Source organism: Pseudonaja textilis, chromosome 6 (genome assembly GCF_049901715.1).
Source record: "Pseudonaja textilis isolate UNSWEBS1 chromosome 6, rPseTex1.2, whole genome shotgun sequence".
Taxonomy (NCBI): Eukaryota; Metazoa; Chordata; class Lepidosauria; order Squamata; family Elapidae; genus Pseudonaja; species Pseudonaja textilis.
The window spans coordinates 61,464,040-61,489,449 of record NC_141995.1 but is presented as its reverse complement, the minus strand read 5'-3'; the positions used below and the strand labels follow the sequence as shown (position 1 = coordinate 61,489,449).

The window sequence follows — 25,410 nt, the reverse complement described above, 5'->3', positions numbered from 1 at the left end:
GGGGAGGGGCCGGGAGGGGCAGCCGAAACCAGCTGCCCCGACGCGCCTTCCCAGCATGAATTAGCCGGGAAAAGGCTGAGCGCCTTCGGGGGGGGGGGGGGGGGAGCGCGCCTGCCGTTCCTTCCCCTCGCTGCCCTTCGAAGAGCGCGGCTGGGGCGGCGGCGGCAGCCCCCGAAGCGAGGAGCAGCGCCCAGACCGGCCGCTCGTGAGCTGCCCCGGAATGTCGCTCTTTCTCCCTCTCTCTCTCTCTCTCTCCGCCCCAAGGCGATCCTGAACAGGTGACTGCGCCCGCCCGCCTAGTTTTCCAGGAGAAAAGCGCAAGCGCAAGAGGAGCCGGGAAGGGGTTTGTGTGTGTGTGTGTGTGTGTGTGTGTGTGTGTGTGTGTGTGTGTCTGTGTGTGTGTGCGTGCGTGTGTGTGTGTGTGCGTGTGTATGGGGGCGCGGGGAAGGGTTAAAAGCTGCCCCCCCGCCCTGTCTTGGCTCGCGCTTTGCAGCCTCGCTTGGCTAAGCCGCGGCGCCTCGGTTGTTTCCAGGGCGGGCGTCGCTTCTCCCTCGCTTCTACTTTCGTGGTCGGCTTCAGCGGGATCCCTTCCCCGGGCATCGTCCAGCCGAGGCAGGTCGGTGTGCGAAAGGGAGGCGGGAATGGAAGGAGCTCGTTTGCCTCTGTAGTAAATCCCACCGGCGGGTTTTTTGCACTCTTCCATCCCAGCCCGAGAGGGTTTCTTTATTTTGATGGATTGATCTGGCTTGTCAGTTGCTTACAAGGTAATAGGTATAAGGATAAACAGATATGAATACATGGATATGGATATATTTTTATTTACTTATTTGGCTTAATTGCTTACAAGGTAATAGGTATAAGTAAAAACAGTTATGAATACATGGATATGGATATAGTTTTATTTACTTACTTGGCTTGTCAATTGCTTACAAGATAATAGGTATTAGGATAAACATAGCTATGAATACATGGATATGGATATATTTTATTTATTGACTTATTTGGCTTGTCAATTGCTTAAAAGGTAATAGGTATAAGGATAAACGTAGTTATGAATACATGGATATGGATATATTTTTATTTATTTACTTATTGGGCTTTTCAATTGCTTACAAGGTAATAGGTATAAGTAAAAACATAGTTATGAATACATGGATAGATATAAGAAAAAAGAAAGAAACAATAGGACAGGGACGGTAGGCACGTTGGTGCGCTTATGCACACCCCATACAGACCTCTTAGGAAAGGGGTGAGGTCAGTAGTCTAAGGTTAAAGTTTTGGGGGGTTGGGGAAGAAACCAGAGAGTCAGGTATGTTCCACGAAGTCCGATCCTTTAAGTATAGTATATAAAATCATACATTGCAATGTCCTATCTGTCCGTGAATCCTTCAGCTTCAACGATAACAACACAAGAGCACACAATAGATACAAACTCAATGAGGTTAACTGCACCAAACTTGATTGCAGGAAATACGACTTCAGGATTTACGAATCCTCTACCTGACTGTGGTTTTTTTTCTCCAAACCCCCAAAACTTTAACCTTAGACTGTCTACTATTGACCTCACCCCTTTCCTAAGAGGTCTGTAGGGGGATTGCATCAGTGCACCAATGTGCCCACCATCCCTGTCCTCTTGTTTCTTTTTATTTTTCTTATATGTATCCATGTATTCCTACGTATGTTTATACTTAATATCTATTGCAAGCCATTGACAAAAATAACTAAAGAAATAAAACAGAAATCAGTAACAGGCAGGGCTGCTTCGAGTTGCAGCTACAGGTGGCAGCGGGGCTAGATCCTCCTTCCCACACCACCATCAGGCTACCTTCTTTTCTTGGAAAGGAGCCTGTCTGGTTTGTTTTTCCCCCCCTGCGCCGCATCCGGCCACCCGTCCCGCGATCCCAAGCTGCTCCCGCTGCTGCAGAATCCCCCCCGCCCGCCTTCCCCTTTTGAGCGCGCCTGGGGTTTTTCCCACGGATCGCGCGCAGCTGAAGGGGAAATGGCCTGGCATGAGGCCCTGGAGGTCAGGGCTTCCAGGAACTGGCAGCGGGGCAGGTTCGTGGGAACAGGCGAGCAGAGCCCCTCCTAAGTCAGGTTTGCAGCCTTGCAACCCTGGCTGGCGTTCCTTGAAGATTGACGGTGGTTCAGTCGCAGGGGTCTCCAACCTTGGCCACTTGAAGCCTGGAGGACTTCAACTCCCAGAATTCCCCAGCCAGCTGGCTGGGGAATTCTGGGAGTTGAAGTCCTCCAGGCTTCAAGTGGCCAAGGTTGGAGACCCCTGGTTCAGTGATCCCTGGACTGTATCTCGGCCTCTAAAAGTAGCTTCCCTCTCTGGTGTAGAACCCTTGGTTGCCCACTCGTAAGACTGATTCCCACAAGACGTGGGTAGCCCTAAGACGGTTTGCTCTACTGATGGATTGGTTGCTTCTGATTCTTGCCTGCCTCTGGATTTTGGAGGATTGACAAGATTTCCCCTTTTTATTCTTGTAGTCATTAACTGGTATGGATCAGATTAGGCTGCAAGGGTCATTGACCAGCCAGGTCGTTTGGCTGAGCTGAACGGGGCTGGGTAAGAATGGTTGTTTATGGATTCCTTCCAAATTCATGCACGATTTCCTTAGACCGCTGCCTTTTTATATGTAGAATAGGTGAAGAAATGCATCCTAACAATGAAAGCCTGCAGTGTATGAATGTCATTTAATCAGACATTTCAATGAGAGAAAAAAAAGATAAACTCTAAAACCAATTGCATGGTATTGTGAAATAAACAGGAAATCAGCTCCCCACAGAAAAGTCTTTCAGGAAAATAGGGTTATAGTACCAGGCAACTGTCTTCAAGCAGAAGGAAACTCCACAGCTTTGAAGGCTACCGGTATCTTTTCTTTTGTGGAAAAACTTGGCTTTTGGAATTTTGTTCGTCAGACAGCTATTAAAAGTGAAAGACCAACTGCTCTATTTTTAATTGATTTATTATTGATGTATACATTCATTTTAATGAATAGCGGAAACAATAGCTTGCAGCCATAGAGACAGCTATTTCTAAATATTTTAGCTCCAAATATATTGCAGCACAAGATGTAGCCAAGTAAACAAAACAAGTTAGTTATTTTAAAGATTGTTTTAGGTTTGCTCATATTTTAATATTTAGTTTTACATTTTACTTATATTTTAAAATTTTGTCTATCATTTTGTTAGTTACCAAGAACCATTTTTAGTAGAATACTAGATAAATTTTGTTGATGTACAAAAATTAATCTTCGATTTTTCAGTTTCTTAAAAGAACTGTCTTTTATTTCAAGCTTTGGTTGGTGGAATGAATACAAAAACAGATTTTACAAAAAGCAGTTTGTTTTCTACTGTAGTTTGGTTTCATTTGTTTACAAATTATTTTATAGTCGTATTGTTTTCCATAAGCTTAGAAAATAATTGATTAAAATTTGCTATGCCTAATAGATTCATTTTGAATTTATTATAATAGGATGTTGTCCTCTGAAAGGCCTGTTTGTATTAGTTATAAACATTTTGGTTGACATCATTTATTTTGATGTCAACCAAACATTGAAACATGTGGTGTGATACATAGATAGATAGAATTCTTTATTGGCCAAGTGTGATTGGACACACAAGGAATTTGTCTTGGTGCAAATACTCTCAGTATACATAAAAGAAGAGATACATTCCTCAAGAGTCAAGAATCACAAGATACAACACTTAATGATAGTCATAGGGTACAATATGCAATCAATCATACTAGGAAACAGTCAATGTAAATCGTAAGGATACAAGTGACAAAGTTACAGTCATACAGTCACAAGTGGGAGGGGAGGGGGGATAAGGAGTGATGAGAAGATTAACAGTAATATTAGTGCAGACTTTGTAAATAGTTGGACAGTGTTGAGGGAATTATTTGTTTAGCAGAGTGATGCCGTTTGGGGGGGAGGAAACTGTCCTTGTGTCTAGTTGTTCTGGTGTGTTCTGGGCTCTATGGTGTCATTTTGAGGGAAGGAGTTGAAACAGTTTATGTCCGGGGTGTGAGGGGCCTGTAGATATTTTCACAGCCCTCTTTTTGACTCGTGCAGTATATTGACATCAGATTGCAAGATTTTGCTAGATGTATAGCGAGGATTTCTGTGCTATGTTTGCTATTTGAATGTTTAATTATTATTGGGATGAAGGAAAAGTGAAAGCTAAGCATTATGTATTTGTTTCTGATTTTTAACCACTTTTTTACTTTTAAGTGTTTAAAATTTCATTATTGGTTGGAATTTAGATGCAAATGAAGAGTTAGTAAATTTATTGTGGCATAACTACAAGCTTACTCTATTAAATGCATTTAAAAATGGAGCTTGGTAATACAAAAGCATGTGCTACAATGCTTCCAACTTTTTAATATATCATAAGAATCTTTGCAACTTTATTGTACTTTCTTATGATTTGATACCTTGTCATTTATTACATGCATGTTATTCACAACTACCTTTTGATAGGCACTGCAAGGCTAGTGAAGAGAATACCTTTCATCTTGATGAAATAGTAACACTGGAACAACATATCAAATGATCAACTTATGACAATAAGGAGCCTTTCATAAAATTTTAAAGGAGTAAGAAAATCAAGTTCAATTAAATAACATTGGAGAATAAGAATGGCTAATACTGTTAATAAACATATCACTGAGCTGAAAGATTATTGAAATTTTACTTTACAATGTTGAAATTTAATATTCTTATTTAGAGACACAGCAGTCTTTTTCACTGGATGAATAAAGTAACTAATGGGTGTTATCAGTATTTCTGAATTTGTGGACATCTAATTCTTCAGTGAATTAATTTATGGTCATCTCTGTGCATTACTTTGAGTATGATGCTAAGATTGTATCTCATTACATTTTGTCAGCCAGGTCAGTCAGGAGACTACGGAATTTGGTGCTGGACAGAAAAGTGAGACAGCTGATCAGGGGTCTATCTAAAAACAATAAAATCAGACAAAGACATTTATTTGAATTGTCTGAATTCCACTGCAGTGGAAAATATATACAAGAAGTATGCCTTGTCTCAGTTGTACCATAATTTGTTTCATTGGTATTTAAAGCCAGGAGGGACGTGTTTTCTCCATTTGTCTTTCTACCTCTTTCATATACTGTACTACCATTGAAATATATTTACAAAATTCGTATTCCTTAAACAGTAACAAAGTAGTTAACTTTTATTATTCAGAATTCCTTGGAGGGCATTACCTTAAATCACAGAAGTGTCAAAACTCATAACATTCCAAGGTAGTTGGCTTGGAAGTCTTAGTGAAATTAATTTGTTGTCATTAACACACTTTGAAAATAATGGGAAATGGGGTAAGATGTTGCCTTGCATATATTCTCCAAAGAATGCATTGCAAATAGATGCCTAATAGAAAATACCAAACTCCTCTTCTATGGCATGTTAATGTAAAAAGTAAGTATGAGAAAAATAAATAAAATTGTATACAGGTATTCCTCAACTTACAAGTGTTCTTTTCTGTACAACCCTTTGTTTAGTGATTGTTCAAAGTTATAACATCACTGAAAAAAAATTGACTTACAACTGTTTTTCACATTATAACTGTCACAGTATCCCCACAATCACGTCATCAAAGTTTGCAACTGGTGTGTGTTTATGACAGTTGCAGTGTCTCAGGCCATGTGGTCACCATTGGTGACCTTCTGACAAGCAAAGTCAATGGAAAAGCCATGAAAAATAAATGATTATGTTTGTAAAAGTGACAAATTGAAAATTAGAAAAGTAGCATTCATTGTTCATATACATCGAATTATTAGCCCCTTGATATATATACCTGTCCATATTTAAAATATACCAATTCACAGATGGAGGACTTTAAACATATAGAAATCCAGTTTGTATTCACTGCAAATGAATGATAGCGATGAATATGCTAGTAACATATGGTTGTGAAAATTAGACATTGAAAAAGAGAAAAATAAGACATCTTCAAATGATGGATTTGGAGGTGATGACTAAGGGTATTGTGGACTTCAAAAAGAACAATCTAGTTAACAATTCAAAAAGCTGGCTGCTTTCTAGGAATGATGATATTTTAGGCATGATAGAAGCAGAAGGTGGGTTAGAAAAATGCTTACGTAAAACAATGGGAAGACTGATAAGGTGGATGGAAAGAATGACTGAAATATCGTTGGAAGAGTGATAGGTTTTGTAAGGGGGTGATTTGCAGTGTAGACAATTTGTTATGATAGTACCTATCAGTTCTTATATCCCTTTTTTCAGAGTTACATATATTAATAACAATTGCATGCAATATTATAAATACATTTCAGAATAAGTACTGTAAGGATTTACCCCAATAGCTGTAGGTCTCTACACATATCTGTTTGCAAGTTAAACTGAACGTAATGGGCCATCTGAATAAATGTGCTTATTGAAAAAAATACATTATAAATGTTGTAATTCATATCTGCTGTTTTCATATCTGGAACTCAATCGTACTTGCTTAGGGTTTTAAAATAGAGTTCTGTCTTGGAATATGTGCCGAGGAAGACAAAAGAGAAACAATCATCAGGCCTGATTAACAAGAAAAAGTCTCAAAATGCTAAGGTATTAAGATGGCTTCATACTCTTAGAAAATTGATCCCAGATTATATGATATTATATATTATATTGTATAACCTCGATATTAATGGTTTAGCCCAGGGGTCTCCAACCTTGGCAACTTTAAGACTTGTGGACTTCAGCTCCCAGAATTCCTCAGCCAGCCATGCTTTGAAAATAAAGAAATCTCAGTATAGCTGAAGAAGCTTCTTGGATGAAAAGCAAAATATCTTCAAAGAAAAACAAAGTTGAAAAAGCACCTTTGGGACAAACAGTAGGAGAATTTTAAGAAAAATGGTGGAAAGAATTTTACAATTCAAAGTTTGTAATAATTATTTTATGCAAATGAGAACCACTAAAAGAACAGCAAATATATATTGTAGAATTGTTATTCATTGCTAGTTTTTTTTAAAGCAGGGATATGTTTGATTGCAGATATTTTTGAAATACAGCTTTCATGATCCCTCAAGACCTTAGAGGATCCTTAATTGGTTGTCCACATTTCAAAATATACAGCAATTCTTTAATTAAGCAGCTGTTAGCTTGATCCTATAGTCTGCTTTTTTGAAGTAAATCAACCATTGAGCTGTTTCCAGAAAAGTTAGTGTATTCTGCACACAACAAAGCCTCTGTTACTTGTCTGCTATAGTGAGATAAAATTACTTATTAAAAAAGCACCATTACCACAAAACCTTGACATACCATCTGGCAACTAACGTCTTTGGCAGACAACATTTTTTTCTAGTTTTCTTCAGACTTTGGGAACATGTAAAATGAGCGATTGTGGTAGTTGTAGTCCAATAACATCTGATCAATATGGACCAGGACCAGGCCAAAAAGTCTGTCTGTTTGTATTTACTTACTTATTTATGAGTGACTTACAACATAATAAAATACATGGAAATAGAAAATTGTAAAAATATAAAAACAGATACAAATTAGAGGAGATTAAAAGAAACAAAAAAAAAACTTGGGTTTATAGTGGAGAGTTGATGGTTATTTCTCTTGTTACTACACTGGCCACCTCCAGTCAATAGCTTCTCCCTCAGGGCTCAATGCCAACCAGCATAACCAAGTTTTAAGGCATTTCGTGAAGGCCAGAAGAGTGAGGGTGGACCTCATCTCCTGTGGAAAATGTTTTAAAGGGTGGGACCATGCAGAAAAGGCTCTTCTGGCCCCCACCAGCTGCAATTCCCTTGGCTAAAAGGGTCTGCAGTAGGCCTCTTTGGCCAGCACCGGTGGGATGGACAAATCCCTGACCCATGCCGCAAAGGCTTTAAAGGTAATGATCAACACCTTGAATTGGCCCTAGAAACAAATTGGCCAGTGTAGCAACTGAAATCAATTGCTCATGAATATAGTATATTCTCCAATTTTATTTTATTACTTATTCTGAGATTTGGAGAAATCTTTCCAAGCAACTAAATATTGCACCTTTTCCCAATGACGTTTGGAATCTAAAATGTCTTCAATCTAAAATAACTTCAAAATGTTTTTCTACTCCGATCATTAAAGAGTCATGTGGAGGTGGCTCACACCTCTGAGTGGGAAGGTGATCTTGGTCTTTAACAAACTGCCACACTGGGTGGATCCAGTAAAGAGACTCAGGCAAATCTAATTTCATCATTACCCGGTTGACAATGCATTTGATGGGTAAGGGACCCACATGCCTGGGTCCTAATTTCTTCGATTGCTGGGATTGCAGGTATTGAGTGGATAAATAAACATGGTCACCAACACTGAAGACATTGAAGTTTTTATGCACTTCTTGTCAGCCTGCTTTTTATATGCCTCCCTTGTATCTGCAAGGGATTTTCTCAAGATCAGCCATGTTTTCCGTAATTGGGAAGGCACAGGAAGGTCATTAAGAGGCAGCTCGAACATGGGAGTAAAGTCTTGTTCTGTAACCATTTTGAAAGGGGTAAATCTGGTACTACTATGTCCCAAATTATCATATGCTACCTCTGTAAATGGTAAGAGGTCTGTCCAGTTGTCTTGTTGATAATTAATATAGCACTTGAGTAGGATGGTATTGTACTGGTTCAGCCCAGTTCGTCCGAACTGATGCTCCAAGGATTATCTGTGAGCAAACCGGTTTACTCCAACGATCAGCTGCTGGGCCTGACCACCCGCTTCGGCTCTACTCTGACCTTTATTTCCTGGTTTTGAAGCTCAGCTGCTTCACGTGGCACAGCGGATTGCTGTGCGTTTAACACACACAGTGCAGGATTGCAGGAGAAGCTCAGTAGCAAACCCTCTCTGCATGCATTTGGCATGCACACGCGCCCATCAAGCCATGCCCTCAGAACCGGTGGTAAAAAAAAAATTGAATCCCACCATTGCGACTTGAGATATTGTTCTAACACTGAGTTCAAACGTTCACACACCCCATTCACTGGGGGGTGATAATTGGAACTAAGCCCCTGGTCAGCCCCAAAGAGGTTTAAAACTCCTGCCAGAATTTGGAAGTTAATTGCATTCCCCTGTCAAATTTTATATTGTGGGGCCCCATGCAGCCTATAGATATGTTGCACAAAAAGCTTTGTGGGCTGAGAGGATTTTTTGACATGGGACAAAGTGTATCTGTTTGGAGGACAAGTCAGTTGTTTCCTGACTTTTCTAGGAGTTCTACTGTGAAGTCCATTGAGATTTCCTTCCATGATGCTTTCAGCTTGGTCGCAGGAGCGCTGGGGTTTTCCCTTGCCACGTTTGGCAGAGGCATAGATTGGGCAACTTGTCCCATAGTTTTCAATGTCCATTTTTAACGATGGCCATAAAAACTGCTCCTTAATTAGATGCAAAGTCTTCACAAAGCCAAAATGTCTCTCTTTTGAGTCATGGCTTTTACCCAGGATTAATAATCTCTGGCTTTCGGGCACATACAATTTAGCCCCCAGCCAAGCTAGTCTGTCCCATATGGATCATTCATTGTTGTGACTTTGAAACCACTTGTCCTCCTGCAGTGAGGTTTTAAGAGCTACTGTTGCACTGTTGTCTATCTGAGGTTTTCTCTCACTTGCGCAGCCAGCTGGCACGATGGAATTAATGGATTGACCACATCTATCTATTCTGACGCATTCATAACAGAGCGTCAGCCAGGATATTTCCCCCACACACACACACACACCCTGGGAAGTAGCATGAAGTCAAATCGATTAAAATAATGTGCCCATCGGACTTCTTTGGGCGACAGCTTTCAGGGGGTTTTCAGCATTCCTATGTTTTTGTGGTTGGTCCACACCTCAAAAGTACCTTGTTCCATTCTAGAAAATGCCTCTAAGCCAAGATCCCAGCATAAGCCTCTTTCTCCCAAACTGTCCATCTTTGTCCAGTCTTTGACAGTTTCTTAGAAGTGTAAGTGCAAGGCTTGAAAGGTTTCCTTGTTTGTTTTGCTGCAAAAGCATGGCACTTACTGCCACATTACTAGCATCTGCTCAAATAATAAATGAAGTGGTTGGATCTGAGTGTTTTAAGACAGGTTCAGTTGCAAATAGACTGTAAGGACCTGCCTCAGCTGTCTGCTCAGGAAAGCATGATTCTTGAAATGGTGGTAGTTCAAAAGGAAACATTTACCAAGAGAAAGTGCCTGCAGAGAATTCAGGTGGAATCTGAAATTCCCACACAAAGCTATTTTTTCATCTTCACTCCAATCCCCCAGTCCACCAGTAGTCAATGTAATGCCGCAAAGGTGTGAGAACTCTGAGATGTTAGCTTAATAGCAGTTCATTCTCAGGGTGCTTTGACCTTGGTAACAGGCTGGAACTGGCTGGGAGGAAGCCCATCTATTGCGCAGACCTGCCCCGCCCCCCTTCCTAGATACTATGTGTTATAGCAAAAGCAGAAGCATGCAAAGAATATGGCTCCAGCAACCTGCCCCCTCCAGAATGGCAATGTCCCTAACATTTGAGCTTTTCAAATCCTGCCTGGCATTCCATAGTTCATTTTAGAGGTTAGCTGCTTTTAGGTTTGGCTGCTTCTTTCATTTTCAAAAGATTAGTGATGGGGAATGCAATTTGGGCAAGTGATGGGATAAATTGCTGGTAGAAATTGCCGAAGTCCAGGAAGCTTTGCAATTGCTTCCTGGTGTGTAGTGGAGCTCAGTCCAGTACCGCCTGGACCTTTTGGGGGTCCATTTCAACTTTGTGAGAGATACGGTAGCCCAAATAGTCTATTTTGCTCTGGTGAAATGGATAATTAGAGAGTTTGGTGTACAGTTTAGCAGTTTTTTGCTTCTTGAGAATCACTTTCACCAACTTCATATACTCATCTTTCACCTCCATATAAATTAATATGTCATCTAAATACAGGAGCACTTCCCCTTGTATAGGTGCTTGTGTAATACCTCTTTAATCAGTTGCATGAAAACAGCCAGAACACCTCGGAGGCCAAAAGGGAGGATGTTAAACTGGAGACACCCTAATGGGCAGTTGAAAGTGGTTTTGACTCATCCCCTTCTTTGATCCTCACCCGATAGTACACCTCCCGCAGGTCCAATTTAGTAAAAAATCTCTTTTTAAATTATTTTTTTTATTTTTTATTTCTAAAAATACAACATTGTGTGAACAGTGTGGTTCCAGGTCAATTAACATTTTAAAACAAACATTACCCTATTTTCAAATGTATACTATTAACTTTCTTAAGTAACTTAGTATTACTATGTATTACCAGTTTTATCAATCAGTATTCATTCCCATATGCTACTTTATGTCATTCTCTATGTTCTTATCATTTTCTGTTATACATGTTCCCTTAAGAGTCATATTTGCAATATTTAACAAATTATATTATTTAAGTAATTATTCATAAATTCATATTAATGTACATTTTCTGGTATTTATCCCCTTCTTAATGTTAATTATGCCACTGTTATATATTTAAAACAAAGTCCCTCTCTAATCTCATTGTAATACACAAATTCATTTAACAAATTTATTTCATTTAACAAATTATGCATTCTAATAATAATATAATCATTTTTATCTATTACCATAAACTATGTTATTATTCTTTCTATCATATTCCACATGTCATTTCTTTCCCTACAATATCATATTAGTTTTCATACATATTTCAATTAACAATTATCAATCTTAAATAATCATCCTATAATAAAGTCTTAATTCCATATTTGTTTGAATTAAAATATTGAGCCTTATATTTATTACAATTAACAATTTATATGTCTTTAGTAATAGTTCTACAATAAAATATTAATTTCAAATTTCTCAAAGTTAGTTAAAAATTCTGGATCAGGATTAAGTCATGGATAGAAGAAATAACAACTGAAATTCTTCTAGCTCTCTTGGGGTCATTGAGTAGAGCTTTGGTTTAGGTAGCTTGGCCCCTGGCAAAATCTCTATAGCACAGTCTGTTAGTTGGCGAGGCAAGAGCTCATTTGATCCCTTTTCACTGAACACTCCCCTCAGGTCCCAGTACTCTTTGGGGATAGGGGTAAAGTTCTTCCCCTGCTCATGCACTGGTCTGGTTGCCATTCCCATTGCTAGGTTCCCTGGCTGCCACAGGTGAGGGTTACTCCCTTGGCTCTTCCTTCCCAGTCATCTTTCTTCCCGATGCCTCGATGAGTCTCGATGTCTTGATGAGTCTCCCAGGCCTCCAGCCTCCTTCGTCCACTCAGAGATCCACCTGGGGTGAAACGCTCTGGATGAGCCTTTCCCCAGCATTCGCCTTCCTCCTGGTCGTTGCCTTTAGCCAACATTGTGTGTATGGTCCCCAGGGTAGAGTGGTAGGTCTCTCCAGGTTGACCACTATTTCAGATTCTACCGAATGTCAGGCTTGTCCCAGTAGTCCCCCTCTTGAATCCATTGAATTAAATCAAAATAACTTTTACTATGAGAAACTGGTTGCAGTAAAGAAAACCTGAACTTTCCACGCAATGCAAAATCAATTCTTTCAGTTTCCCAATCCCAACACCCCCGACCAGTCCACCGGCAACCAATATGATGCCAAGAAGATGTTTTGAGAATGATGAGGTGCTAGACAAATCACTGTTCACGCTCAGGACACGACCCTGGTAAAAACTGGCTGGGAAAGGCGTCCGTCCTCTTTCCAAAGACCGTCCTTCTCCCTAATTCCCAAGCATAGCGGACCCCATTGCCTCCAGCACAATGGCAGAACACCAGAATACAATGATGGACCTGAGAAATATGCTGCAAGAATGTAATAAATGGTTTAAGACTTCATATCTATATTGTATATAAGGTTTTAAAGGCAACAAAAAAAACCAGAATGAAAATAAAAAACTAATTTGGCATCCTGCATTATTTTGCTTCTACTTGCTATAGCTGATACTAGTAAACAGTCTGTGTGAAACAATGGCACTGAAATGCATTAAAATGGCTACTCTGATTTGGAATTGCACCTTGCACTCAAATTTTTGTTTGGTTTTCTGTTAGAAATTTCAACTTTGATTGCTGATTTTGTGACTAAGTATAACACTTAACTGTAGCAAACTGTTCTTAAATTAGCTATGTGCCAAGTATACCTAATATGGTTAAACTATGATAGGACCCATTTTCCTTTTTAATTAAAAATAGTTATGGGTAAATTTAAATAAGATTTGAACTATGGCTCCTAGAAGAGAAATGCTAATCGTTTAGCCATGTTGTCTTATGATCTGTCTTTTAGTGACCCAGAGGTTTTATTATAGTTTTCTGTCCCTGTGTCACAGTTCTTAAGGTTTGAACTCAAAATGAAGGTTCTGAAAGATGTGATCAAAACTCCATTTATAGTTGTCCACTGTTTTTTTTAAATATTATTCAGTCAAGAACCCTGCTTTCTATCAAAATCATGCTTTAAAATGTTAGTATTAAAATAAATATGTTTCCCATTGTTAATAAAATAACAGTACTATGTATACTTTTAAATATATCATATCATAAAATTTAGGTATTAAATGAGAGCATATTAATATTGCTTTTAAATCTCAAATATTATATTGCATTTTGTCTTTTAATTAAAATGTTATGCTACTTTAGAATATCCTTTTGTAGTCAGTTTGATACATTCCTAATTACTTTGGATTTAATTCCAGTAAATTGGGCTTGAAATGTCAAGTATTAAAGGATCAAATAAATCACTGTGTTTACAGGAAGATCCAGTTGGAAGGAGACTAAATGCCAAAACCTTCTGTAATAATAATGACTGTTACAAAGCCCTGACTTCTAAACAGGGTTTTAAATTAAAATTGAGGGACATCTCTCTTTTAGACAGTTAATATTCCTCAATTTCTTAGTAACTGCTTGCTCACTGAGGAGCTGAGACTTCAGTTTCAACATTTCTAGGTCTTAATATCTAATATCCCAAACTGCAATCTGTTTATATATACATTTTAATTAACGATATTTCTACCTATGTAAATAGAATACTTAATTGTTCAGATATATATCAATGAAGTTACAATTAATTTTCACACATTTTCTGTTATTGCACATTATTTTGAAGTATGGTTCATTACTTTCCAACATTACAGATTGCAGCATCATGCTGGGTAGTCAACTGCCCTGTAGTGCTACAAAATCTCTTAGAAAACTGCAGAGCTGCATACAAAGTAATCATATTTAAATGCTGTTGGAACCACAGGAATGAAATCTGGAGGCAGAGCTGGGAAAAAATAATTTTCTGTCTAATATGCTTCAGTGGTTTGTAAGGAAACTTTCACATGCCTTCAGCCATTATCATCAATTTTCTTAGCCATCTATGCTTCCCCCTCAAAATATAAGCTGATTTCACTGCTTATGACAGAGGTTAATTCCCAGTTGGTAAAAGTTGGGAAGGAATAGATAGATGGATGACTGGATGGTTTCTTTCTTTCCATAGCAACACACCTGACACTAGTTCATAGCAATATATTTTAGTTCTATTTCTTTTCTTCTGGGAGAGTGCCTGGAGGCAAATAATCAGATTATTTTTGAGAACAAAAAAAATATATATGGATCTTAGGAAGTCACTATAGAATTCCAATCTAATTCAGTTGACAGCATATCTGTTCTTCATTCTGAATTCAGAAATAGTTTCTATTATATGTTGTAGTTGACCCAAATTAGTGCCAGGTGAACTGTTTGTGGACTAGATGTGTGTTTTATGAAGTGAGACCAATTTGTAAATTGTGGGTTAGATTTGGTTCCATTTATCTAACCCAGATTAATTATGTGGGGGCAAATGCTGCCTTTTACAACCAGGATACGATGATACCAGCTTAAAGTTATCTTCATAACTTAAATGGAAAGCACCAAGAAAAATATAAATAAATATTACAGCAATCTATATGAAGATGGTTGTAAGCAAGGCAGATAGTTTCCCGCAGACCATCATGCTGTATCATGTAAGCTTTTTTTTTTTTCAACTGGCATCCAGTCCATAATCTGTTAAAATCTTTAGCCTTGGGAAGCAATAAAAACAGAGTTTACCCATTTGATATATGATATATAAAAGAATTAAAGTGTTATACAATTGACTTTCTTCAGAACTGTTTTTCTCATATTGTCCCCCAAATTGATTTAGTTTGATTCTGCTTCATTGTTCCAGAAATACCTGTTTCTTGGCAACCTAGTGAAAACTGGGTTTTCATATCTTTTTCTTTTGCTCCCAAAAGAGAAGAATGTAAGAATTCATGTGCCTGCAGCTTATTATGTCACCAATTACTGTATAATTTAATAAGATGTCCAAAAAAATAGAGATCAGAAATTGAGAATGGAGAAATTATGCCGGTTCTTTAATATAGTGCAAAGTATAATATAATACTCCGTTCACTTTTTTCCCTTTTGTTGCAGACTAAAAGAAGATAAAGTTGTTTTGGAAGTTGATTTTACAGTCATAAGTAATTTGCCAGAAGAATCCCTACTGTTAGCTTCTTTCTTCTGTTGTTGGTTAATGGAAGTGGCACATTAAGCACGAACTAGAGATATACAACAATTTTATAACCGCGATCTGTACAGTATGTTCTGCACAAAACTGAAAGAGCTGAAGATCACTGGCGAATGTCCTTTCTCCTTGCTCAACCAAAGTTGCATTCCAGATGAAAATGAGGAAGAATGTGCGGAAGTGCCCAACAGTTCTACGGCTTCTTTGCCCATCTGCAGAGAGAAAGTCCCTCGTGGGAACTTGCCTCAAAGGAAGATCAGCAGGAACCGAGTATTTCTGCATACTTTAGCCGAGAGCATTTACAAGCTCATCTCTCCAGAAGTAAGTTGTTTGGAACAGCAATTGGAAGATGCTGTGTTGTTTTTTTTAAAAAATACCCCTTTCCAATCTTTTTTCTAGACTATTAGAAACATGTTGATACAGGTAGCCTTTCTTTCTACTAGCTGAAGATCAGCTTATGTTACCCATTTTTTACTTGGGAATATTTTTTCAACTATCATGTCCCGGATCTGATTGTATGTCTCCATTGACATCAATCAGAGATTGTTCTAAGAATCATGTGGAGAATACAGTATAGTTGAAATAGAATTAGAAGTTGAAAATACCAATAAATGTCTGTGTTTGTTACTTTCTTTGAGTTTTAAAAACTAGAAATTGTGGAATCAAATGAAACTTAAAAATCCTTGATACATTATTTCTTTTAAACATAATTATTAATTACATTTTGTTTTAATAACGAGAAATATTTCTGTGGTATTAATTTCAAATGTAAAATACTAAAGTCAGCACTAAAGCTTTTCTTCAGGCAACGTAATCTTCCTTTATACCTATTTTCCTTTCATTAAATGTCTTTAAATTTTGGTGCAATAAATAATGAAAATGGCAACAAATGTTAAATATAGTAGCCACCCAAATGTGCTATTCTGATGGATCGATAATAGGAGTGGACAACCATCTATTGAGGATTGCTGGGGTCTGGTTAACTATCGTTGGATAACCTGCATTGTGCAAAGGCCTGGCTTAATTGCTTAGAAAACCTACAAGTCCCCTTCATTCCTCTTGGAAATTTGCTAACCAGAAATCTCTTAAAGCCATAATCTTTGAGTGCGAATTGTTGAGGAGCAATGGAGAATAATTCTGAAATATAAGTGCACTGTTCATTTTTTAAAAATGTTAGTGCAGTAACAGCTGTTCCTGGTGAGCATATTATTTCAATGTATCTTAAAATGAAATCACAAATTTATGATCTGTATACGGATGTGATTATTTTGATGAAGAATCCTTGTGTACTACGCAAACAGATAGTTAGGAATTTTGGCAATCCAAAAATCTGTATGTTTTTGTTTTGTATGAGGTAGAATTCTATCTTAAACAAGATGTTCCTGGATTCAGTCCTGCTGTTGGCTTATGTAAATTTCAATATGCCTTTCTTTGAAGAAAGAAAGGAAACTACTCTTGGTCTAAACTGTAGTTGACAAAAGGTCACACATTATGTGCAGATTCTCTGAAAGAGACCTTCCTAATTAAGTATATATTTCTATTAAATATATAGAATGGATTTACACCTGAGCTAAATGACATTTGGGCCTTTTCTCTCCTTCTGCTTAAAAGACCAGGTTCTCTCTGACACCAATATTACATATTGAAATCTGATTTAATATGACCTTTTCTCATTTCAGTATGAAAAATTGTATCTTGCATTTCAAAGAAGCCTAGCCAATAATAACATAACAGAAATCAGGTGAGTTATCTGCAGCTGCAGCATTTAAATTCAAAAAGAGTGATAGATTTATCTAGCAGTTATTGCTGCCTCATTAATTTCAATTTCCTATTGTATAATGGCTAAGTTTTAATACTTGCAAAGTCATAGTTGAATTGCAGCTTTATAGTATAGTTTCTTCTCTTGGTATTTTGGATTGTAACACTTAATATGCTGTTGGTACAGGGATGTATATTATTAAAAAAAAGGCTTTAACATTATTAAATGTACACTCTTTTTTTTTTTTTACAAAAATGGTGAGAAAATAAAAAATGAAGTAACAAATCTCTGAGGGATTTTTCTGTAAGTTAGCAAAGGTTTCTGTCCCATTGATCCAATAAGTACAAGAAGTATGAAGAAGACCACACAGTGGCAATAAAAATGTATATAAATATGATCTTTGTTGCCATTTTGTGATCATCAAATTTTTGCAGCTTTGGCCCTGGGGACTCAGTTTGTGCTGATCAATAAAATAGTGTCCTCTGTTCTAAATAGCAAAGAAGTTGAACTATAAATTAGTAGAAAAATTTGGACTTTTTCATCAACACAGGGTTAAAAGACTGAATCTTGAGTTGTACCTCCTTTGTAGGAGAAAGGAGTAAAATATTTCACTTTGAAAATAGCTTGTGCCCCTTTCCTTTCCTTTCCTTTCCTTTCCTTTCCTTTCCTTTCCTTTCCTTTCCTTTCCTTTCCTTTCCTTTCCTTTCAAGCTGTGCTGTCCTGAGTCATGAAAACTGACAGCTTAAAAGTTTTACATATGTTTTATGAAGATGCCAAAAAGCCAGACTTCAGGTTGGATTGTACCATTTCTTAACATTTTAGCTGCTTCTCTAACCAATTTGATATAATCAGAACAAGAGTTATGATCTATTTGTGGCACTGCAGTTGCAAGCAAACTGATTTGGCTGCATGTTCTGTCAGTTTTCAAATTTAGATTTGATCAGAATTTCATGGCTGTATATGGATATATGCAGTGGTGGGATTCAAATAATTTAACAACCGGTTCTCTGCCCTAATGATTTGTTCCAACAACCAATTCACCAAACTGCTCAAAAAGTTAACAACCAGTTCTCCTGAACTGGTGCAAACTGGCTGAATCCCACCACTGGATATATATTTAGAGTGATCATCATTTAATTTGTGATAAATGGAAAACCAAACTAAGAATGAGGATTATACTTTAAACCCTGATACATTACTTGTTGTTTTATTAAGTGTGTATATTTAAATTTTATTTTGTCTTTACTAGACAATTGTAGTATTAATTTTGTATTTTCTTCCTTTACAGACAGTGTGAGGAAAAAGATTTTGAGAAGCTACTCACTGATAATGCAAATCTGGCTGGTAATTATATATTTATGACTAGCAAGTACTAACACTAGAATCAGTTTATTTAGTATCCCCAATAACCCAAGTTCCACCAAGACTACTAGTGACATAGAGTCTTCTTTAATGTCTTACTGTCAAAAGGAAAACACGCAGCTGAACAGACAGATAATCAACAATATTGAATTTATATCCCTTATACTCTGATAGCATGGCACGAAATTGTCGACACTGCTAACTATATATGTATGTATATGTGTGTGTGTGTGTATGTAAGATATTTATACTCCATTTTTATGCTCTTCTTTTTTGTTATTCACATGTTATTCACAGCTCCCTGAATAAAAGATTAGAATGCAGATCTCCTCTAATGGTGTCTCTCTGTGAAAAACATCAAATTAAACGTTATCTCAGATAATCTCAAATTCAAACTAAATGTTAAGCTGTACAGAACTCCAAATCTGTAGAATCTGTTGCCTTGATTAGTAGGGAAAAAGCAGCAATCAGAGTTTTTTTTTCTTATCCTTAAATTTTTCATTTAATTCGTTGCATTTCTGTCCTTTTCATTTCAGAAGGCCAAATGGCTAAGAGCAGATTAAATTTAAAAAAGGGTTAAAGATCCACTTGTGACCCATTTTACATTTGCCACTTGCACCAATAGTAATTTTTAATAAGAGCAATTGCACCCCAAAGTTTGTGGTATGTGCCTAGTTGGTGGTTACATTTCTCTTGCCACAGCCAATAATAACTGCTCACCAGATTTTTACAAAAAAATAAAATAAAAGAGCAAGAAGAAAAATAATACTTTGCTCCAACCATATAAGGTCTCAGGAGAGAAAAACTGATTTCAGAAAATGATGTAAAATAGTTATTTATCTGAAATGTTTAGTAATAGAAAACAGGGTTAGGTAAAGGAATTGAAAGGTGAATGTACTTTGAAAATCAAAACTACGTTGACTGGGGGAATTTAAAGATTGTATTTAGAACAATATCGGTAATCCAAATGTTTTATTGCCGGCAGGAATTCCAGTCACTGTTATAAGAGAATCCCTTGGCGAAGAGTTGTTCAAAATATGTTATGAAGAAGACGAACACATCCTTGGAGTTGTTGGGGGGAGCCTGAAAGACTTTTTAAACAGTTTCAGTACTCTTCTGAAGCAGAGCTCTCATTGCCAAGAAGCTGGAAAAATGGGCAGAGTTGAAGAAGTCTCAATTTTGTGCTTGGAAAAAGATCCCAATTTTTTAAATGTATACTATTTTTCCCCCAAAAAACCAACTACCCTCATCCTGTCTGGCATTATTAAGGCAGCGGCTCTCATTTTGTATGACATGGAGGTGGAAGTAATTGTAATGCCACCTAGCTTCTGCAAAGACAGTTCCGAGTTTATTGATCAACCTTACTTGTTATATTCTGTGAACATCAAAAGCACAAAGCCATCGTTATCACCTTGTAAACCCCAATCTTCTCTTGTCATTCCTACTTCTATGTTCTGTAAGACCTTTCCTTTCCATTGCATGTTTGACAAGGCCATGGATATTTTGCAAGTTGGCAATGGCATCAGGAGGTTATTAAACAAAAGAGAATTTCAAGCAAAGCCACAGTTTGATGAGTGGTTTGAAATTTTAGCTCCTAAAATAAATTGCACATTTAGTGGGATCTTGACAATGCTGAACATGCAGTTTACTATAAGAGTGAGACGAGGAGACAAAGTTCTTAAAAAGTCAACAGGGGTAAGAATTGGATGTATCATTTCTTGCTTAAATCCATTTTTCTTTAATTAAATATGAGACTGTGATTCAACTTGTATGTACTGTGGTGAGCTACAGTTTGCTTAATTATCTTTGTTCGGATAAATCAGCCACCAACCATAATTCATAGCCTACAGTGTCATGGTCCATAAAACCAGTCTGATTATGACTAATCATGATGAATGAACCCAGCCTATCATTGATTGGTGTAGATGATCCACTCCACTTTTTAAGGTTTTCATCTAATACTCTTCACTGTGAATTTATGAAGGAGAGACACATGTTAAATATTTGAATCTGTATCTTTCCTCTATGCATGTTTATTTTCAGTCAGTACAATAGATTTTTCAAAAGCGGGAGATGCTCTTGCATGCATTTGTGCAAAACATTGGTTAGGTCTTCAGATTAATAGACGATATTCATCTTGATGAAAATTTCAAAAGTCTAGAGATACTTTGAAAAACGTACACATTTATAAGTAACTTTATCAGAAGACAAACTAGCTATCAGAAGATAAGGTAGAATATAGGCATCAGAAAATCAAAACCTGTTAAATGCATAATTGTTTGCCTGGAATGTGGATAGATACCACAGTAAATAAGTTTATTTTTGTTATCTTTGTATATGTTAAGGAGCTTCAGAATCCTCTCACCGCTTCATTTCTCTCTCTCTTGGCTTAGGTTATGGATCTTAAAGGACAAATGATTTACATTATTGAGTCTAATGCCATTTTATTCTTGGGATCTCCTTGTGTGGATAGACTGGAAGACTTCACAGGACGTGGCTTGTATCTTTCGGATATTCCAATTCATAACGCACTTAGGGATGTTGTTTTAATAGGTGAACAAGCCAGAGCTCAAGATGGATTGAAGAAAAGATTAGGGAAGCTCAAAGCAACCCTTGAAAAAGCTCATCAAGCTCTTGAAGAAGAGAAGAAAAAGACGGTTGATCTTCTGTGCTCTATTTTCCCCGAGGAAGTTGCTCAGCAGCTATGGCAAGGACAAGTTGTGCAGGCCAAGAAATTTAGTAATGTCACAATGCTTTTTTCTGACATTGTAGGATTCACTGCAATCTGTTCTCAGTGTTCAGCCATGCAGGTTATCACCATGCTTAACGATCTTTACACTCGCTTTGATTATCAGTGTGGAGAACTGGATATCTACAAGGTAAAGAGTGGTTTCCCCAAGAGAAATAATTGCAAAAGAAGGGAATGGATACGAAGAACTATTTTGATTCAAAAATATGACAGGTTTTAAACATATATAATGGAGTATGTTTATTTGCAGCTAAACTGTAAGTGTAATCAAGTAGGAAGCCTAATGTAACTTACAAGTTGATATTTTAGCTTCAAAATGGGAAATTACCGATATATGCTTTAGACTGCAATCTTTACTACATTTGCCTTGAAAGACATTGACTTCAACGACACTATTTATGAGAAAGTGCTTTGGGGTAGCGGGTAGTGCCTCAAAGAAGTAGAATTCAGGGTAAATATGTTGACATAATGTTTTTATTATAATAAAGAATTGCCAAAAATGAATCCGACTTTGCTACGCAAAAATATTTAGCAGTTGATAGATTGCTTAACAGAACTATGCATGTTGACTAAAAGAATAGGTGGTTTGGGGAAAAACATGGTTGACACAAGCATTTCAAACTTCATTTTAGGTTTCCTTTTTAAATTTTTCATCTTATAAATTGTTCATTTTAATGTTTAGGTAGAAACCATTGGAGATGCCTATTGTGTAGCTGGAGGCTTGCATAAAGAAAATGAAACCCATGCAATTCAGATTGCACTAATGGCACTTAAAATGATGGATCTGTCCAATGAAGTGATGTCACCACATGGGGAATCCATAAAGGTTAGCAAGCTATTTGAACACGACTTCACTTATTTTTGGAATAGTAATCAGTCTTCTCCCAAAGTGATACTTGCAGCTGAAGACTCACAGTTGGGTTTTCTGGACATAGTTCTTAACAAGTTTTTAGTTTGCTATTTTTTTAAAAAAAAAAACCATTAATACAAATAAAACTAGCACCCTTCATTTAAATATATCAAATCCAAATTTCAAACCTTATATCTTTTTTATCACTCGTGTGTTACTGTTATGACGTTTAGCCACTCTTTTGTCAGTGGGAGTGATGGCTGATGTTATTGCAATGATCATCTGATTTCAGAAAATCCCGTCTTCTGTTGTTCCTGTCCCATGTAATATTACTGTGTATACTTTTTTCCACACACAATTTAATTTAATATGCGAACAATGTTTCATATTAATGATGCATTGATCTATTTGTTGTAACCTGAGGGTTTTTTTTACAGTTCAATAGTAGGACAGATGAATGACATCATATAATTTGTTGCTCTGCTTTTTTAAAATTTCCCAAGCTTGTAAAATTGAGTTTGAGTAGAAGATGACTGAGAAACAAATTTTGGGTGTTTTTTTTGCAAAATTGATTTTGAGATATGGTGCTTGCTCTTAGACTATTTTGTATATAATGCTTAGTATGTTATTATATTATCACATGCAACAGTGATAACATACTGTATGTGTTTGAGACTCGGGATTTTGATGTTTCTTCATTATAGGCTGCGGTTGAATCTTTGCGTATACTATAGATTAGAATTATCTCAAGTAATTCATATTCATTAGAAACCTGTAAATTTAAGCACTGGAATCCACTGAATACAGCTTCCAAGCTGAGCTCACAATTCATCCTGACGTATAGAAATATGTAGAACTCAATAATATTTTCATTTTGGCTAAATGTGGTTATGATTTTTAACATCTTTTTCTTCTTTCTCTCTTATAAAAGATGCGCATAGGACTACATTCTGGCTCTGTTTTTGCCGGTGTGGTTGGTGTAAAAATGCCCCGTTACTGCCTGTTTGGAAACAACGTAACACTTGCCAACAAGTTTGAATCTTGCAGTGTCCCTAGGAAAATAAACGTTAGCCCCACTACCTATAGGTATAGTAGTTTTACCATGTCAAGTACTTGCGTTTGCAGCTTGTTTCTTACTACTGTTAACAATAATCCGAAACCTTCCTTCTCTCCCATGGCATTCTTTTGAATTCTTGCCCTATTGCTTTGTATGTACTGGTGATAGCCCTTACATCCTCCTATCTATGCTGGTGAGATCTGCAGGTAATATCTGAAATATGTAATGATAGCTTTCATTCACATTGCAGGTTGATAAAGGATCACCCTGGCTTCGTGTTTATTCCTCGCTCAAGGCAAGAGCTTCCTTCCAACTTTCCAAGCGATATACCTGGCACCTGTTACTTTCTTGAGGCTTATCTTCAAGGGAAAGGCGCAAAGGCCTGGTTTCAGAAGGAAGGTGCTGAAGAAGACAAGACAAATTTCTTGGGGACATCCACAGGAGTGGATTAAATTGTATTTTGGAGATAACATATTGTGTGTGTGTGTGTGTGTGTGTGTGTGTGTGTGTTTATAATATTTCTGAGTTTTTATTTCCCTTTTTTTAAAGAAACATAATAGCACTTTAGCTTATTAATCACTTGAAAGCCAGTATTAAATTTTAGATAAAAAGGATATTGCATACTATGTGGAATTTTTATTGAGATAATATATTCATTGTATAAAAAAGAATAGTTGAAGCAGTAACAAGACAGAGACAGTCTACCTTTGAAGAATTCCGTCCCTCCAAGCAATGAACTTTGAAGTCAGATGGGTGCTTTGCACCTGCCCCAATTCCTAGTTTTAGAATCGGCTTTCACAACAGTTTCTCAGCATTCTACAGCTCTATCTGGGCTGTATGAGAGCATCAGAGCATGTACCACAGTTTTCTTCTTTTTTTAAGAGAGTGGACAAGGTACTGGCCTAGAAGATAGGAGGCTGAGTTCACCTCAGGCATGAAACTGACTGGGTGACCTTGCCAGTGACTCTCAGCCAAATTCACCTTGTGGGACAGTTGTGGGGAAAATGGGAGGAGGAAATATGTATATTCATCACCTTGAGTTATTTATAAAGTAATAGGTGGAATAAAAATTAAATAACTATTTAATTAAGTAAATAGCAAGCGCCAGGTGAATGTCACAGCTGTTTTAGTGAATTTTTCTAAATGATTTCATAAGGAATTGGAAAGTGCAGCCATACATTATGGTCTACTTACTGCTAAGGATGTCGACAAGCTGTTTAGACTAAAACATTTATAACCCCAGCCCCCAAAGCCATAATTTATGGAATTATAGTCCAGAATATCTGGATTTCATACCTGTCTGTTGAAACCCAATTCTTGGTGCGCTTTTTTTCCCTTCTAATGTCTTTTTTATGGTTGTCTTCCTTGGCAATTTTCAAGTTGTGTATAAATTAACTTAGATGACACTGTGCTTCTTATAAAGCAATATTTACACCCGTGTACTACATGAACTTAAATTCAGAATTGCCTCTACTTTATTCTATGTCTAGTTTTTTTTTAATGCACAACTGTTAATATTATCTACAATATATACCTTTCCATGAAAAGAATATATGTTTTATCCAGTTCATGAGAAGGCCATTGAAATTACTCACTATTGCAATATTTGTTCCTTAACATCAACAAGAACGCTTTGGTCAGGTGATAATACCAAAGATTTTGGAGATACTAAGAGGTAAACTATGTCATTTAGATGACAATTTTATTTGCACCTTTCTAGATAAATGCCAATGAATTCAGTAGGACATATGAGTAAACATATGTAGGATTGTTATTTCCCTATTTGTATGGTGTTGGCAATTTTTAGAACTAGTATACAAAAGATGCTAGTCACTGCTAGCACTGTCTATAAATTTGTAATATTTAAAATAATCAAATCTAAAATCTATATTCAAACAGCATTTTAAGTTTAGGAGGCACACATTTTATAGGAAGCACATCCTGTATATACCCTGTTCTCTATAATAGCAATAAATGTTTTCTCAAGTTAAGTAATTTTAACAGTTTAGATTAAAATGTGTATAATCTTTGCTTAACAGTATTAACATAGCACAGATATTGGAAAATATGAGGACTTATAAATCAAATATATGTATATAGAGACTTTGAATGCATAATGGTAATGTTTGAGCTCAATAAAAAAAATTACACAGAAAA

The 25,410-nt window shown here is 36.9% G+C and overlaps 1 protein-coding gene across 4 annotated transcripts; it reads left to right on the top strand.

Moving 5' to 3' along the window:
* GUCY1A1 (guanylate cyclase 1 soluble subunit alpha 1) lies at positions 1 to 25,410 on the top strand. 4 transcript variants are annotated; one of them, XM_087936691.1, is made up of 9 exons: positions 1 to 278; positions 15,386 to 15,797; positions 17,156 to 17,217; positions 18,524 to 18,579; positions 19,583 to 20,292; positions 20,991 to 21,476; positions 22,029 to 22,172; positions 23,128 to 23,282; positions 23,504 to 25,410. In XM_087936691.1, exons 2-9 carry the CDS (start codon positions 15,552 to 15,554, stop codon positions 23,703 to 23,705), a joined length of 2,061 nt encoding a protein of 686 aa, XP_087792817.1. In that variant the 5' UTR covers positions 1 to 278; positions 15,386 to 15,551; the 3' UTR covers positions 23,706 to 25,410. The 4 variants fall into 4 exon arrangements, with proteins under 4 accessions (XP_087792817.1, XP_087792818.1, XP_087792820.1 ...); XM_087936692.1 differs by lacking the exon at positions 1 to 278 and adding an exon at positions 302 to 616; XM_087936694.1 differs by lacking the exon at positions 1 to 278 and adding an exon at positions 302 to 764.

Coding starts and splice junctions, on each gene's coding strand:
- GUCY1A1 (XM_087936691.1), top strand. CDS start 15,552: ATGTTCTGCACAAAACTGAAAGAGCTGAAGATCACTGGCGAATGTCCT. Junction 15,798..17,155: donor ACAAGCTCATCTCTCCAGAA/GTAAGTTGTTTG, acceptor TTCTCATTTCAG/TATGAAAAATTGTATCTTGC. Junction 23,283..23,503: donor GTTAGCCCCACTACCTATAG/GTATAGTAGTTT, acceptor TTCACATTGCAG/GTTGATAAAGGATCACCCTG.